We start from the raw sequence: 18,717 nt of genomic DNA, 5'->3' as shown, positions 1-18,717 counted from the left end.
GACAGGCCATGGGTGTTTTCTGATCTGGGAGCTGCAGTAAGAAAGGCAGCAGTCGCTGCAGTCATCTCTCTGTCTGCTACCACACAATCTTTAACCTGACAACACAACTGCTCTGCATCAACAAATGAAAACTTCCAGACATTCATTGGTCTCGTTCTTCAGCCTGTCTGTGAATAACAATCGCTTCGTGGTCACTGAGATATTTGTGTCTTTTTTTTCCCCTTTTTAAATCAGATGAGACAGTTTGATTTGGGGTGTTCTTAAATTACCTGCAGGGCTGGTGCGGATGTAGACCACGTTACTCTTGGCACTTGGCATGCGTTTGTTTTCCACCATGAGTGTGACGGCCTTAACAAAAATGGCGTACTGCGTCCAGGGCTTCAGGTTGGAGAGAAGAACTCCAGGGTCCAAGTCTTTGTCCTGCCTCAGCTCTACATCGACCATATTCCAGCTGTTGGAGCCACAGCCATCCTGACCATCAAACTCTGTGATGTTCTGAAAGGGCCTGGAAGCAAGAAGGACACTGTCAAAGGTCAAGCATCCACACCGTGTCAATCAGAAGCATCATAGGACACTCACGCCTCCTTGTAGTACACAATGAAGCTAATGAGGTCTCTGTAATCAGAGGGCCGGTAGCGCTGCCACGTCAGCTTTATCCTTGTACTGCTGGTGCTATTGGACTTAAACATCAGGGTAGTGCTTTCACCTACAAAAGTGAAAAGTAAAAGTGACCAACAACATGTTTGAACACTGACTAATTCCTCAACTCTTCGATTATAAGTCAAAGTGTGTGGACTGGTTTGGTCCTTACAGCTGGCTCTGTCACCATTGTTTCTGAAGAGTGTGTCATCAAAGCGACCCTGAATGCCAGTCTTCTCCCACATGCTACGGATTTCGGACATGCACAGCTTCGGATTGGCTCTGAAGAACACCTTCCCAGTCTTGATGGTCAGGTTGTGCTGCTTCCAGTCCCAAAGATATTGCAGCTGCTGGTTGTCAAACGCTGAGAAAGCATATGTGCTGGAAAACAAAGATTGAACGGATGATAATTCCGAGGAGGTTTCTCAAAACAGTTTCTCAAAACTCAATGAGATACACTTGACGTGTACTGAATACATATCATAGACACTTTTATGTGTTTAATATTACTTTCATAAATTTTATTTAAATGGATTCACGATTTACTGTGTGTGATGTTTCAATACTTTAGTTTTAGTTGCTTTATGTGTCATGTATTTGTACATGTTCACCTCATCTTTGCCTTTATCCCAAACAGACATCACAACCTACATGTACAGTGGGGAAAATAAGTATTTGACCCCCTGTCAGTTTTGCAGGTTTTCCCACCCACAAAGAATGGAGATGTCTGTAATTTTTATCACAGGTACACTTCAACTGTGAGAGACAGAATCTAAAAAAAAAAAAAAAATCCAGTAAATCCATTATATGATCTTTAAATAATTAATTTATATTTTATTGCATAAAATAAGTATTTGATCCCCTAGAAAAACAGAGCCTAACAATTGGTACAGAAACATTTGTCTGCCATTACAGAGGTCAGATGTTTCCTGTAGTTCTTGACCAGGATTTCACACACTGCAGCAGGGATTTTGGGCCACTCCTCCATACAGATCTTCTCCAAATCTTTTAGGTTTGGAGTTTCAGCTCCCTCCAAAGATTTTCTATTGAGTTCAGGTCTGGAGACTGGCCAGGCCACTCCAGGACCTTGAAATGCTTCTTACGGAGCCCCTCCTTAGTTGCCCTGGCTGTGTGTTTGGGGTCATTGTCATGCTGAAGACCCAGCCATGACCCATCTTCAATGCTCTTAGTGAGGGAAGGAGGTTGTTTGCCAAAATCTCGCAATACATGACCCCATCCCCTTCAAAATGTACCCGCACTCTTACTACGAAGCCACGCTGTTGTAACACGTGCAGAATGTGGCTTGGCATTGTCTTGCTGAAATAAACAGGGACGTCCCTGAAAAAGATGTTGCTTGGATGGCAGCATGTGTTGCCCCAAAACCTGAATGTACCTTTCAGGATTGATGGTGCCATCACAGATGTGTAAGATGCCCATGCCATGGGCACTAGCACACCCCCATGCCATCACAGACGCTGGCTTTTGAACTTTGGACTGGTAACAATCTGGGTGGTCTTTTTCCTCTTTTGTCTGGAGGACATGACGTCCATGATTTTCAGAAACAATCTGAAATGTGGACTCATCAGACCACAGCACACTTTTCCACTGTGCATCTGTCCATTTCAAATGAGCTCGGGTCCAGAGAAGGTGGCGGTGTTTCTGGATGTTGTTGATATATGGCTTTTGCTTTGCATGGTTGAGTTTTAACTTGCACTTGTAGATGTAGCGATGAACTGTGTTAACTGACAATGGTTTTCTGAAGTGTTCCTGAGCCCACGCAGTAAGATCCTTTACACAATAATGTCGGTTTTTAAAGCAGTGCCGCCTGAGGGATCGAAGGTCACAGGCCTTCAATGTTGATTTTCGGTCTTGCCGCTTACATGTACAAAGTTCTCCAGATTCTCTGAATCTTCTGATTATATTATGGACTGTTGATGATGGAATCCCTAAAGTCCTTGCAATTGAGCATTGTTCTTAAACTGTTGGACTATTTTTTCATGCAGTTGTTCACAAAGTGGTGATCCCATCTTTGCTTGTGAATGGCTGAGCCTTTTGGGGATGCTCCTTTTATATCAAATCATATACCCAAAATCATTTATACCCAAATCATGACACACTCATGTTTCTATTAGGTGTTTTTTAAACATTCATCAACTTTCCCAGTCTTTTGTTGCCCCGTCCCAACCTTGTTGAAATGTGTTGCAGGCATCCATTTCAAAATGAGCAAATATTGCACAAAAACAACAACGTTCATCATTTTGAACATTAAATATCTTGTCTTTGTGGTGTATTCAATTGAATATAGGTTGAAGAGGATTTGCAAATCATTGTATTCTGTTTTTATTTACATTTTACACAATGTCCCATCTTCATTGGAATTGGGGTTGTACAACTCCAAACAGATCCAGTTATGACTGAGCTTAGACGTTGCTTAAAAAAATAAATTAATAAAATTGTGCTTACCATCCCAATTTAGTTATGCAGTAAACTTCAGTTAAGTCAACATTTTTTTATATGGCTCACCAATTCCATTTAGTGCAGAACTGTAGTAAACAATTAAACAATTTCCTTTGGGATTAATAAAGTTCTCTGTTATTCTTACACTTAAGCCCAGAGTAATACTGATTGAACATTTAGTATTATTAATAGTAGTAGGAGTAATAGTACATCAGTGTGTGAGTGAGTGAGTGAGTGAATGTGAAGCATTAGTGTAACTTTGACCTTCTGATATAGATACAAAAGTGCTATATAAATGCAGCCCATTTACCAGTTACCATAGCAGTAGTAATAGCAATAGTAGGAAAAATGTCTTTGATCAAAGTGGTCTCAAGGTGTTGCGGGGCTTGTGCATTTATGTGGAATGCACAATGTGATTGACAAGTAAGACGGTTTAATCTGTGCTTTCATCTCGTGTCATCCTCAGAAAGAGAATACAGCGTATTTTTTGGAGGGAAAAAAAGATCAAAGTGTTTTTGCTGTTGTTGTTTTAACTCACTCTAGATGTGCTGCTGTATTTTAGCTCTTGTTTTAGCCACACTGACCCATCCAGAGGACGTGCACAGACTTTGAAAGAAAAGCAAAATGTAAATGTCTCAAAAACTCACCGCTGATGTGCTGCTCTTGTCTGTTGTGTTGCCACCAAGCTGTGAGACACAGCAAGATGACGGAAACAGTTCTTTTTTTTCCCCCAAACTCGTTGCTGCTGCACAAACAGCAGACTAACAGCTCACCACATCCAGCACTGACACATCGAACATATGGGGATGGGATTACCAGTACACATACTGAAAATCTTACATTGTACTTTGATAATACTGTGACCCGGTATAGACAGTACATTATGAACAAGCAATGATTTACGTCAAAGTAAAAATAATTCCATCATGGATAATTTTCAGTGCATGATCAATGTTTGCAGTGAAGAAGAGGCCAGACGTGAAGACATAGAACCATCAAAGTTCACTTCTCTGCGAAAACAATGACTGAATTTCTACTTTTAGACAATGAATTAACGACCTGCTTATATTATTAAAACAACGTTTTTCTCAATTCTAAACTGTGAGAAAAATGAGATGAAAACATTTCTGAGTTTTCAATAACTCATCTGTAAGCATCCAAACGGGAATGACTGTAATGTGAGTTCTGGGACAGTAAGACTCCTGTCAGCTGAAGGAAAAACAACAATAAGATGGATGAAGGCCTCCACGTGACCCTGGGAGCTGTCCTTAAAAGAAAAAAAAAAAATCCCTGAACTGGTGGAATTCACGGACACTACTGAAGGTCAGAGGAGGAATGTGAAAGCTGCTTCAGACAAAATAATTTTCCAGTGATTGAATTCAGTTTTTATTTTTAGACCTTAAGCTAGTTGATCCCATGTAAAATATTTTCCGCTCTTTAATCTGGACGTCAAAATATTAACAAAAACTGAGTCCTTTATTTACCACCTGTCATCTATAAGGTCTTCAACTAGAGACATGAACGCTGCAGCGGACTTACTCTGACTGGTTATAGTAAGAGGAGCAAACCGGGATGGAGAACCCTGGTGACTGGAAACCAGTCACCTGAATAGGTAATTTCATGAAAGAGCACCAGTCTGAAGTGAGAGGAGGAGCTTATTAGTAATATCACCAGCAGAGGCGATGCAATAAAACTCTTCAACATCGCTGGGTGTTAGAGCACAGAACTGCTGTAGTCCTACGCTGGTTTAAAAATGAACGCAAAGTTAAAGAGTTCAGCAGCACAGAGAAGAGTGAGTCAGTGAGGATAAACGTGCGTGTCGTACTCATCCAGAAGGCTTTCTCCATCGATGTATCTAAGGCTGCGAAGGAAGGCCAGGGAGCTCAAAGTGTGTGAGTGTTTGATCCCCACATAACCAGTCACCCGCTGGATCAGACCTGTGAAACTCTCCAACTCTGCCACTATGTTATCTACACACACACACACACACACAAACAAAATTGTGTCCAACAACAGAGTTCTGAGTTTTCTTTGTTTTTTTTTGCGGGGGGGGGGGGGGGGGTTACAGGAATTTCAACTTTTTAACGGATTCAAACTGATGTTTATAAAGGCATTTTATCCCAGATTAAAGTCTGTGGGCCACATCGTCCACCCGACATGGTTGTCATTTTTACATCCAACCCTTGTGTCCTCTAATTGACACCACTTGGTTTAAGTATTGAAGGTGTGCTGTCCGTCATTTAGACCAACAAAAACCAGGTCTAAAGAGGGCAGTCAGACACACCTAATGCTGCGTTTACACATAATGATGGCAAGTCACGAATACCATGAAGTAACCATTCTTGGCCGCTGATCACAAATGTGATGATTCGGGGCAGATGCGTCAGGTGTCCTCAGGAACTGTTGCAACCTGTTACGATTTAATGGCACGTGTTACTGGAGAATTATCAGGAATCATTACGCATGGTCAAGAATAATGTTCCATGTTGTAGTGCGCTATCGTGCATAACAGCGCATCGTTACGTTCTGTCACGTTGCAAATGAGGCAAATTGTCTCCACACACACCTATATTCTTGCTACCATCAGTTGCTGAACAATTCAGATTGCTCCAGTTTGCTCCTCAAGATCCACAGCAGAACTTTGTGACTGCATGCTTCGTTGGGTTCTGTGCCATGGAGTGCCGCAGAGAGGAGGAGATGGAGAGAGCCAGATATGTGGCTCCACGCAGCTCTCGTCTCGCGCGTTTTCCCAAACATCAGACGGCGCCGCCGCAGCAGCAGGTGGAACACCTGCAGGAGCATGCTGAGGAGCATTGGAACGAGACTTTTATTCTAATTATCGTCACTGTCCTTCTTCAGCATACTGCAGCAATGAAACTGAATGTGGTGCAGCAGGGTTTTATTGTGCGCACATCAGAGAAGAACGCTGTCACGTTCTATTAAGGATCACCACTAATCAAGACAGATCAATACGTTCAATTGCGACCTACATGACATGAGGCGAAATAAGGGTGGTATGTGACATTTGTGGAAGATTTTTTGACAGCCAAGAACATGCTCCACGAAAATCATGAATATCACGCACCAACATGCACTATTAAGAAACCTATTCAGTTGTGTTAAGTCACATAAAGAATGTCAGGAATGTGCCAAGAATGACGCAAATATGACATTCGTAACGCATCTTGCCTATGTGTAAATGCACCATTACATAAGCAGTGTTACAAAGCACATACAGTCAGCTTGCACATATCATGGCCTATCACACACACACCTCTAATCCAATAAATCTCAAGTCCAAGCGTGAAAACTGTAAAACTGCCAGCTGATATCTCTTGTTCCCCGCTAACAGCATTAAATGCTATGTACTCACGGCCTCTGCGGATGTTGATTTCCAGGTTGCCTTTGATAACAGTGCAGCCTTTGAGAGACTGAGCAGCATCCATGGAGTCGATGACCTTCTCCTCACAAACTTTATCACACAGACCATCACAAGCAGTGCAAAACATGCTGGAGACAGACACACAGACAAGTTTTGCTTTTCCCCTCAGTTTTTATTTTTTTTATCCTTGAAAGATTTCATGTCGATGTTCAACATCATCAACTAGCTGACTTGGAATCCAGAACTCACCAACGACCTTCATTATTTGACAAACAACAAGTGTGACCCTGGATGGTTAACTGCGCCAAAGCTAATGCAATAGTTACTGTGGTGACCTTTACGTTTTAGACAGTGTGTCTCCTCACCTGTAGGGGGCACTGCGGGTATATCCAGATGGGCATTCAGGCATGCATTCTCCAGCGTGGATGATGAAGCTGTCAAAGTCAGGGAGGTGGACTTTGGAGCAAAGCTCAGCACTGATGCAACGCCAACCCTCAAACTTGTAGGTGCCAGCAGGGCAGGTGGGCACACAGCGACCTTCGTGGTAGTAATGCACGCACGCAGCACACGCCGTGTCACTACCAGGAATCATGCAGCTGCCTAGGCACTGAGGGTGGCAGCATTCACCATCTGCAGTGCATGCCCGCCGTGCACACTTCTCTGGGCACTCTGAGGAAAACACACAGGAAGTTATTACAGAATGAGATTTCTCCATGTACAGTAAGATGATTATTACACAGCTCAAACAGAGACTCAATGCATTTATTTAATCACACAGTGTTGGAAATGTCTTCACTACATTTATTATAGAACACCAAAAGGAGGAGGAAAAAAAAAACGGTCTGATCATCCACAGCATTGATTGTCAGTATCAGTGGGCTGTGCTTCCTTACTGATCACTGATGTCACATCTTGAATAATCTTTAAGCAGAAGTTTTCTGTATCATTCAGCTCCCTGTGTATTTATTTAAAGAGTCAGGCACGGCTAAAAAGCACCCTTGCGCTTACTGTTCAGTGGCTTCCCATAAAGCGGCTCATGGTGCCGCTTTATGGGAATGAGAATGAATGAAGAACGGACTGAACCCAGAACAGGAAGACACAATGAATGATGAACTGAAAGTCAGCCGAACAATCCAAACTTGCATGCCGTTCCTTCAGAGAGCACCAACAAACAAGCTCATTTGCAAAAAACAGCGCCTGGAAGCTTTATGTAACCTGGAAATATGAACGAACGAGAGCTTAACATGAACAGAGGTGACTCAAAAACCCCCCCAAAAAAAACAAACAAACAAAAAACAAAAAAACTATTACTTGTGTCATCACTATCACTCGGTGGTATCCTCACTATAAGCACATGTTGTATGCTGCCCCCCCACCCCCACCTCGACACTGCAGCCAAGCAGTAAACTTTGATGGCATCAGATGAAGCCCTGCCAGAAGAAGTTGCAGTTCCTTAAGTGGCAACTTAAGGCTGGATACAAACACACACTGAGCCACGAATCCTCCAACTATTTATCAATCAATCAATCAATTTTTTTATATAGCGCCAAATCACAACAAACAGTTGCCCCAAGGCGCTTTATATTGTAAGGCAAGGCCATACAATAATTACGTAAAAACCCAACGGTCAAAACGACCCCCTGTGAGCAAGCACTTGGCTACAGTGGGAAGGAAAAACTCCCTTTTAACAGGAAGAAACCTCCAGCAGAACCAGGCTCAGGGAGGGGCAGTCTTCTGCTGGGACTGGTTGGGGCTGAGGGAGAGAACCAGGAAAAAGACATGCTGTGGAGGGGAGCAGAGATCGATCACTAATGATTAAATGCAGAGTGGTGCATACAGAGCAAAAAGAGAAAGAAACAGTGCATCATGGGAACCCCCCAGCAGTCTACGTCTATAGCAGCATAACTAAGGGATGGTTCAGCTGATCCAGCCTTAACTATAAGCTTTAGCAAAAAATAAAGTTTTAAGCCTAATCTTAAAAGTAGAGAGGGTGTCTGTCTCCCTGATCTGAATTGGGAGCTGGTTCCACAGGAGAGGAGCCTGAAAGCTGAAGGCTCTGCCTCCCATTCTACTCTTACAAACCCTAGGAACTACAAGTAAGCCTGCAGTCTGAGAGCGAAGCGCTCTATTGGGGTGATATGGTACTACGAGGTCCCTAAGATAAGATGGGACCTGATTATTCAAAACCTTATAAGTAAGAAGAAGAATTTTAAATTCTATTCTAGAATTAACAGGAAGCCAATGAAGAGAGGCCAATATGGGTGAGATATGCTCTCTCCTTCTAGTCCCCGTCAGTACTTAGCTGCAGCATTTGAATTAACTGAAGGCTTTTTAGGGAACTTTTAGGACAACCTGATAATAATGAATTACAATAGTCCAGCCTAGAGGAAATAAATGCATGAATAGTTTTTCAGCATCACTCTGAGACAAGACCTTTCTGATTTTAGAGATATTGCGTAATGCAAAAAAGCAGTCCTACATATTTGTTTAATATGCGCTTTGAATGACATATCCTGATCAAAAATGACTCCAAGATTTCTCACAGTATTACTAGAGGTCAGGGTAATGCCATCCAGAGTAAGGATCTGGTTAGCATTACCATGTTTTGAAGATTTGTTGGGCCAAGTACAATAACTTCAGTTTATCTAAGTTAAAAGCAGGAAATTAGAGGTTATCCATGTCTTTATGTCTGTAAGACAATCGTGCAGTTTAGCTAATTGGTGTGTGTCCTCTGGCTTCATGGATAGATAAAGCTGGTATCATTCTGCGTAACAATGAAAAATTTAAGCAATGCTGTCTAATAATACTGCCTAAGGGAAGCATGTATAAAGTGAATAAAATTGGTCCTAGCACAGAACCTTGTGGAACTCCATAATAACTTTAGTCTGTGAAGAAGATTCCCCATTTACATGAACAAATTGTAATCTATTAGACCAAATATGATTCAAACCACCGCAGCGCAGTGCCTTTAATACCTATGGCATGCTCTAATCTCTAATAAATTTTCGGTCAACAGTATCAAAAGCAGCACTGAGGTCTAACAGAACAAGCACATTTATGTATTAATGAGTTCATCATCATGTCGCCAGAATCAGTGTGGTCGCTGCTGCCAACACCCAGATATGGGTTTCATAGAAAATCTACAGGTGACATCACGTAGGCTTTGGCCAGGATAGAGACACAGGATCTGTGACTGCAGCACACACCAGAGGATGGAAGAAACACATCTGGACGAGTCCCTCTGACTGCTGACATGACGCTGTTGGACACAACATTGAAAAAAGTATTTGCACTCAGCAGAGAGGCTGATGACATGTTTCCAAACTCCGTCTCTACGCCACAGACTGGAGCACTTCTCAGAACTAAAGAAGTCACACCACTTACTGCTGGAAATCCCAGCAGGCTCTGTTGCGAGACCTGCTCCTCCAATCAGGAATTCTGTGTTTATGTTGTTTTGGATCAAAACAAATAAAACAGTGAACAAACTGAAGGGGGCCAGCAGCTGTTGAGGGCGAGCTGTAACTGGAACAGGAAGTCATTCCCCCAGCCTGTAACACAGGAACAAAGTGAGACCATCTGCCTGATTTTTACCATTCAAGCTGGAGCTCCAAGAGCTGCTTCAAGAAACACGACTATCTTTAAAAGGCTGATCTTCAGAAGAGTGATACTAGGAACTCCTTCAGGCACATTTCTAAGCAGAGGATTAAAGGTACTTTTTCCCTTTCTGGCTTGCCGTCATGTTACGTTGATTCTGGATTTTGCGTCCATGTTCACCCCCACCAACAAAGAAAGAATTGCACTGCCTAGTGTTTATATGTATTTTCCACGTGAGATTTTTCATTCATTTGTGAAATGTACAAACAGCTGGAACAGCTGGACCAAGAATGTATACACAACTCCACACCAAGTCTGCAAACTGTCTGTGAATATGTCTTTGGTCTCTCAAAATCAAGTCAAACACTGATTAAAAGATCATCAATCATTCATTAAGTTCTCCACAGAAAGTGTGTGCGGTGTTTGGACATCATCTCCGTTAGTGCTGTCAGAGCTGAAGACCTGAATAATGGAGGTGAAGTAGCCTTCTGTTCCATTTTTGGGCCACGTCACGGTTATGTCTGTTCTGTTTCGGATTTCAGGTTTACAAACTTATAAAGAACTTGTCATCGCTGTGACATGATGGAGCTGTGATCGAGGAAATTATGAAGGATCTCAGAGGCGGCAGAATCCAATGTAGGTCAAACTGACCACTGTAATATCCAATTCAACAACAGCACAGAATTAACCTTCGTCCCTCAACAACACAAGAACAAAGTCCAGTGATGTTGACGTCTGTCAGAACTGGGGCCTGTACTACGAAGCGGGGTTACTGGCTTATCAGGGTAACTTCGGGAGTAAGTTAATGACGTGGAGTAACTTCCCGGTTAACCCGTACTAACGAAGGTGGATAGGTTTTGATCGAGGTATGCTGCCATGGCAATTTACGCTGCGTGCCAAACCTGCTCTGAGCAGGGTTATGTTCTAGGTTAGCTTGAGGTTTTCGCTTAACCAGTCCCTTTATAGTACCGCCCATCCACCTTCACTCACTCGAAGACCAATGCCGGCCTACCTGAATGATCCGTTGATATTGGGGCACAAATTGTGAGGGGCTCTCTTCACAGGGCGAGGGCTTTTTAAAGACCGCCAGAATCCGCTGACATACCCGGACGATATTCTCCATTAAGATATAGATTCTCAGCAGAGGGACTTCGTTATCTTTGTCAGCTGATCGGGCCAGACGTCTGTAACATTACCCATCGTAGCAATGCCCTAACGATCGAGTAGATAATGTGCCTTGTGCTTAGATATTTTGCCAGTGGACAATTTATGTATTCCAATCGGTGATACATACTGAACATCTGAGCAGATACTGTATGTCGTATGATTCACAAGGTAGTACTTGCTCTATCTAAACTGTTGGATGCATTTGTCGTTTTCCCCTGGCCATTTATCCGCAATGCAAATCAAAGAAGGGTTTTATGCAATCGCGGGTAATTACTAATATCAAAATAGGTCTAATGCATGTCCATTAATTAGGTGAAGTGGGGCTTATCAATAACAATTTCTCCTAGGTTTCCCAAGAGTAATAGGAGCCATTCATTGCACGCAAATCCCAATCAGTGCACAAGGGCGATTATGTCAATCGCAAATCTTTTCACAGTATCAATGTGCAGGTATAGCCGTTCTATTCGGCCTATTTCATACACCCATTATCGTGTAGTCCACTCTAAGCTCACCTTCTTTTCACTTATTTCAGCCACATAAGAGTTGCTTTGGTTTGTTTGATTTTTCTAAATATTCTAATATACAATTACTATAATTACATATTTCACATTCTTTTTCTCCCCACATGGGGCTGTCCTGTTGGATAACCTTCATGCCAAAGTGATATATATGTAACTATGTTAACAGAATGACCATTAATGGCTTTAAATCCTTAGATAGGTAGCCTATTTAGGAAACATTAAATTAACCTAACATCTATTAGTAGGCCTATGCCCACTTCTGAATCGTGTTGCATCTGGGCGTAATTAATGAAAGAAGGTCATTATTTACACATATCAGACATCCACAGGTTAATCATCTGTAACAGATTTGGAGAACACTGAATTGTACTTATGCATTACCCGATCAGCAATACGTTGCCAACAAGCCTGTCTTGCTTTATTGGCAGATGATGTGTTCGATTTCCCCCTTAACGTTAATTTAAATTCCTCGTAGCTCCGCATAATAATCGTGCATTCTTCTTCGGTAAAGTAAGGTGACCGCGCCATCATTGAAAAATGGTGACGTGCACTGCAACCTGCCCCTTTTATGTGAACGCGCACAAACTCCAATTAGGTTAACACAGGTTCAACAAATCAACAATTTATTTCCTTTATATAGCGCTAAATCACAACAGAGTTGCCTCAAGGCACTTCACACAGGCAAGGTCTAACCTTACCAACACCCAGAGCAACAGTGGTAAGGAAAAACTCCCTCTGAGGAAGAAACCTCAAGCAGACCAGACTCAAAGGGGTGACCCTCTGCTTGGGCCATGATACAGACATAAATTAGAAATAATTCACAGAACAATTCACGGACGAATATACAAGAATTGCTGTTGGTGCACAGGACAGGAGGATCGCCAACACAAACACAACTCCCATCTCTGGATGGAGCTGCACCTTAAACAGAGAGAAAAAACAGAATCAGGCATCAGAAAGACAAAAAATACCGTATAATTTGCCAGCATTAATCAACAAGAAAAACAGAGAAATACTAAGGTGATCGCCAGCCACTAGCCCTAAGCTTCACTAAAAGACCCGGAATTTAGGTGAAGTTGAGGCCGCGGCCCACTTCAAATACTAATAACATGAATTAAAAGAGTAAAAAGCGTAAAACAAAACTGCACCAGTATGCTAGCCATATGAAAGGGAAAATAAGTCTCCACAGAATCTGATTGTTTTATTGATGCAGTGAGATCATTCCACAGAACAGGGGCACGATAAGAGAAAGCTCTGTGACCCGCAGACTTCTTAATCACCTTAGGGACACAAAGTAGTCCTGCACCCTGAGAACGTAAAGCCCGGGCCGGTACGTAAGGTTTAATTAGGTCAGCTAGGTAGGGAGTTACCAGTCCATGAATAATTTTACAGGTTAGTAGCAGAACCTTAAAATCTGATCTCACTGGGACAGGAAGCCAGTGAAGAGACACCAAAATGGGTGTAATGTGGTCAAACTTTCTGATTCGTGTCAAAAGTCTGGCTGCAGCATTCTGAACCAATTGGAGACCCCTAATGCTAGACTGCAGTAAACCAGAAAATAGAACATTGCAGTAGTCCAATCTAGAAGAGATGAACGCATGGATCAGGGTCTCAGCATCGGCCATAGACAGGATGGGATGAATCTTCCCTATATTTCGCAGGTGGAAGAAAGCAGTCCTAGTAATATTTCTAATATTGAGACCAAAGGACAACGAAGAATCAAAAATTACCCCAAGGTTCCTCACTTTGTCAGTGTGATGTATGACACACGAGCCTAGGCTGAGTGTTAACTGGTCAAATTGATGCCGATGTCTCACTGGACCAAGAACCATCATTTCAGTCTTTTGAGTTTAAAAGGAGGAAGTTTCTAGACATCCAACTTCTCACTGATGCAAGGCAATCTTCTAAGGATTTTATGTGAACGAGATTACCAGCAGTTATCGTCATATATAACTGAGTATCATCTGCATAGCAGTGAAAAGTAATCCCAAAATGCCGCAATATGTGCCCAAGGGGTGCTATATAAAGGGAGAAAAGCAGGGGGCCTAAGACAGACCCCTGAGGAACCCCAAATTTCATGTCACTAAGGTTAGAGGTAGTGTTACTGTACAAAACACAGTGAGAACGACTGGTCAAGTATGGCGTCAGCCATGCAAGGGCACTCCCAGTAATCCCAAAATGATTTTCCAGCCTATCAAGTAGAATATGATGATCCACTGTATTAAATGCAGCACTGAGATCTAACAGCAACAGAACCGTAGTGGTGTCTGAATCCATTGTAAGCAGAAGATCATTCACTACTTTAGTGAGAGCCGTTTCTGTGGAATGATATTTTCTAAAAGCAGACTGCAGCGGCTCAAAGAGATTATTCTCAGTAAGACAGTCTACAAGTTGCCGTGACATCCATTTGATATCGGCCGATAGTTTTTCAATACACTAGGGTCAAGATTAGGTTTCTTAAGTAATGGTTTAATCACTGCATATTTGAAACATTTAGGAACAGATTCAGAAGTTAAAGAAAGATTAATAATTTCCAGCACAATCGGCCCAAGAGTGGGCCACAGGTCCTTAAACAGTTTTGTTGGTATAGAATCAAATAAACAGGTTGTGCTTTTTGTTGATGTTACGAGTTTCGTCAGCATGTCTAGAGAGATACCATCAAATTCTGTAAATCTAGGTAATACATCAGTAGTGGCGCCCACCTCAATAGCAGGGTGTAGTGGCTGGGTTAAGGCATGCTGGGATATGTTCAACCTAATGTTATCTATTTTCTTCTCAAAGTAATCCAGGAAATCTTGTGCTGTAAAAGGAGAGCGAACTACAGGTGGTTATCCATGAATAAGTGTTGCCACCGTGTTGAACAAGAACTTTGAGTTATGCTTGTTTTTGTTGATCAAATCAGAGTAATAGGTCAGCTTTTTAGCCAACAGTGCATGCTTATAGTCTAAGATAGCATCACACCATGCAAGGTGAAATACTTCTAATTTTGAACAACGCCATTTCCGTTCTAGAACTCTTGCTTTATGCTTGAGGTCACGCAGGTAATCATTGAACCAAGGTGACTGCGATTTGGGGGAGCGCGGTTTTAACACAGGTGGTGCAATCATGTTGAGTGTCGTTTTGAGCACCAAGTTTAAACTATCCACAAGTCTGTCCACTCACTGGGTATTTGTCAAAAGTGAGGCTAAGACATCAGGCAATCTAGCTTCTAGTTCAGTCTTAGTTGAGGAGTTGATGCATCACCGTAATGATAAATAAGGTTGTTGTTCCACTAAACACGGCAGTGAAACTGTAAACTTAAAGGAGACCTGCATTGAAAAAAATGCAGTCAGATTTTTTTGAACAAAAATGACTTACATTTACACGAGATCCTTCTGAATGTAGTAAAGTAAATCTGCAAGCCCAGATCTGTCATTCAACGGAGAAATCTTCATTTGAAAATGACATTTACAGCTAACATTTAGCCCTCCGCAAATTGTCCCTCTCATCATGGCCGCTGCCGAGACGTCACGGACAAGAACCTCTCCCAGAATGCATTGCGCCAATTGTAATTTGTGGATTTACGTCAGTTTGCATCTGCACCTTTTTCTTGTCTTATACGGAAGGATGTACTTTTTTAAAAACTTCATACTGTCTTGCGGCACGTTTGGTGAGTACACATTTCTTTTATTTCTGCTTGAAAATTATTTTGTGGGACTTTTACATACGCCCGTTTGAGTGGTGTCGCAATGAAAATCTACTGTCTTTCGCCTCCGGTACCATAGCGGGATATGGAGGCGAGACCCGCAAAGAATCGGAGTCATTAAAAATATATAAACCTCTCTCAGCGTCCATGGAGCTCTGGGGCTCCAATTGCCGAGATGTGCGGTGCTATGAATTTTGCAGCAAGAAGTCTGTCCTTGCAGCAACAGGTGTACCGGCCGCTTCGCATTAAAACAGCGAGCGTAATCTCAGGACTTGTGCCAAGTGTGCTGCAGCTCCATTCAGTAGACAGAGAGGTGATGCCGGCTGCAAAGCAGACACGGGCGGTGTGAGTGGCCCACGTCGGTGGTTAACAAGCTCGTTAACGAGCCCGCCATCTTCATAAGCGCAGCGGAGGCAGAGAGCGGGAGAGGAAGAACGGCGCCCGCTGTCGATGTCGTTGCTGATCTGAGCACACAGATCTGTATCTCACATTCATTGCAGCTTACTTTTGGATGTTGAAACCAGGACGTGTATAAGTAACATTACTAACAGATAAAATCAATTTTAATGCGGGATCAGACTGAAGGCGGGAGCGCGTCGTCTTGTCCCTGACGTCATGGAAATGATACGGCTGTACAAACTGTTTTCACAAAGGGCTAAATTTTAGCTGCAAATTTGTCATTTTTAAACGAAGATTTCTCCTCTGAATTACAAATTTGGGCTTACAGATTTACTTTACTGCATTCACAACGGTCTTATAAATACATATCAGCTATTTCTTTCTGAAACCTGACCACATTTATTTCAATGCAGGTCTACTTTAATAAGTGAGTGATCAGAGACCACTGATGTAAGAGGCATGATGTAAATATTCCTGACAGCAATACCACGTGCGAGAACCAGATCCAACATCTTTATCAGCGTCGTAGTACCGATTAACACCACTTGAGAACACCAGGTTTTGTCAAACCCGGTTTAAGAAGTTAACCCCGCTTCGTAGTACAGGCCCCTGGACTCTGGAGAAGCAGGAGGTCAACACTTCCATCTTGAATGTGGATAAGGAACAGTAGAGTCTACCACTTCAACTGTGTTAGCCTGACAAGTACAGTAGTGTTCAGAATAATAGTAGTGCTATGTGACTAAAAAGATTAATCCAGGTTGTAAGTATATTTCTTATTGTTACATGGGAAACAAGGTACCAGTAGATTCAGTAGATTCTCACAAATCCAACAAGACCAAGCATTCATGATATGCACACTCTTAAGGCTATGAAACTGGGCTATTAGTAAAAAAAGTAGAAAAGGGGGTGATCACAATAATAGTACCATCTGCTGTTGACGCTACAAACTCAAAACTATTATGCTCAAACTGCTTTTTTAGCAGTTTGAACATAAACCCCCTCGAGCTGCCACCTTATCGTGGTGGGGGAGTTTATGTACCTGGATGATCCCAGGAGCTATGTTGTCAGGGGCTTTGTGCTCCCTGTAGGGTCTCCCAAGATAAACAGGTCCTAGGTGATGGGTCAGACTAAGGGCAGTTCAGAACCTCCATGACCAGTAAAAAAAACAAAATCAAGGACTGAGATGTCGCCCGGTATGGCGGGGCCCCACCTTGGAGCCAGGCCTAGGGTTGGGGCTCGCGCGGAGTGCTTGGTGGTTGGGCCTTAGCCAATGGGGACAGGACGGGCTCAGCCCGAAAGAGCGACGTGGGCATGCCCTCTTGTGGGTTCACCACCTGCAGAGGGGGCCATGGGGGTCGGGTGCAGAGAGGATTGGGTGGGGGTCGAGGATTGGGTGGCGGTCGAGGGAGGGTGGCCCGGAGGCCCGGTCCATGCTCACAGCCCCTGGCTGTTGGGACGTGGAATGTCACCTCGCTGGGAGGGAACGAGCCTGAGCTTGTGCGGAAGGTTGAGAGATACCGACTAGAGATAGAGAGATAGTCGGGCTCACCTCCACGCACAGCTTGGGCTCTGGTACATCCATCCATTTTCGTCCGCTTTATCCGGAGTCGGGTCGCGGGGGCAGCAGCTCAAGCAAAGCCGCCCAGACCTCCCGTTCCACACACATCTCGCCCAGCTCCTCCGGGGGAAACCCAAGGCGTTCCCAAGCCAGCCGAGAGACGTAGTGAGGCGCCCAGGGGGCATCTGGAAAAGACGCCTGAGCCACCTCAATTGGTTCCTTTCGACATGGAGGAGCAGCGGCTCGACTCCAAGCTGCTCCCGAGTGACCGAGCTCCTTACCCTATCTCTAAGGGAGCGCCCAGCCACCCTGCGGAGGAAACTCGTCTCGGCCGCTTGTACTCGCAATCTCGTTTGTTCGGTCATGAGCAAAATCTCATGACTATAGGCGAGGATCGGAACGTAGACCGATCGGTAAATCGAGAGCTTTGCCCCCCTACTCAGCTCTCTCTTCACCACGACGGTCGGACACAGAGACCGCATCACTTCAGATGCTGCACCGATCCGTCTATCGATCTCACGCTCCATCCATCCCTCACTCGTGAACAAGACCCCGAGATACTTAAACTCCTCCGCTTGAGGCAAGGACACTATACTGACCTGAAGAGGGCAAAGCACCTTTTTCTGGTCGAGAAGCATGGCCTCGGATTTGGAGGTGCTGATTTTCATCCTGGACGCTTGACACTCAGCTGCAAACCACCCCAGTGCACGCTGAAGGTCCTGATTTGATGAAGCCAACAGAACCACATCGTCCGCAAACAGCAGAGACGAGATTTTGTGGTTCCCAAACCAGACCCCCTCTACACCCTGGCTGCACCTAGAAATTCTATCCATAAAGATAATGAACAGAACCGGTGACAAAGGGCAGCCCTGGCGGAGGCCAACGTGCACTGGAAACAGATTTGACTTACTACCGGCAATGCGAACCAAGCTCCTGCTGCCGTCGTACAGGGACCGGATAGCCCTTAGCAAAGGACCCCGGACCCCGTACTCCCGGAGCACCCCCCACAGGGTGCCCCGAGGGACACGGTCGAACGCCTTCTCCAGATCAACAAAGCACATGTGGACTGCTTAGGCGAACTCCCATGAACCCTCGAGCACCCGATGGAGCGTGTAGAGCTGGTTCAGTGTGCAGCGACCAGGACGAAAACCACACTGCTCCTTCTGAATCCGAGGTTTGACTATCGGTCGAATTATCCTCTCCAGTACTCTGGAATAGACCTTACTGGGGAGGCTGAGGACTGTGATCCCCCTGTAGTTGGAACACACCCTCCGGTCCCCCATCTTAAACAAAGGGACCACCACCCCGGTCTGCC

At 43.8% G+C, this 18,717-nt stretch overlaps 1 protein-coding gene across 4 annotated transcripts in view; it reads right to left on the bottom strand.

The window, feature by feature from the left end:
* LOC117522029 (insulin-like growth factor 1 receptor) overlaps positions 1-18,717 on the bottom strand; it is a 117,260-nt gene that overhangs the window by 37,958 nt on the left and 60,585 nt on the right. For all 4 annotated transcript variants that reach the window (XR_004564124.1, XM_034183400.1, XM_034183416.1 and 1 more), the window contains exons 3-8: positions 6,844-7,147; positions 6,470-6,606; positions 4,922-5,066; positions 812-1,020; positions 580-706; positions 270-505 (exon numbers count right to left, since the gene is read on the bottom strand). Coding sequence is in view for 3 of the 4 variants with exons in the window: in XM_034183400.1 (XP_034039291.1) it covers positions 270-505; positions 580-706; positions 812-1,020; positions 4,922-5,066; positions 6,470-6,606; positions 6,844-7,147 (1,158 nt within the window). In the remaining variant the exon portion in view is untranslated. The remainder of the gene's footprint in view (positions 1-269; positions 506-579; positions 707-811; positions 1,021-4,921; positions 5,067-6,469; positions 6,607-6,843; positions 7,148-18,717) is intronic.

This window comes from Thalassophryne amazonica, chromosome 2 (assembly GCF_902500255.1).
Source record: "Thalassophryne amazonica chromosome 2, fThaAma1.1, whole genome shotgun sequence".
NCBI classification, from domain to species: domain Eukaryota; kingdom Metazoa; phylum Chordata; class Actinopteri; order Batrachoidiformes; family Batrachoididae; genus Thalassophryne; species Thalassophryne amazonica.
The sequence above is the reverse complement of the archived record's forward strand: the minus strand, read 5'-3'. Positions and strand labels throughout refer to the sequence as shown.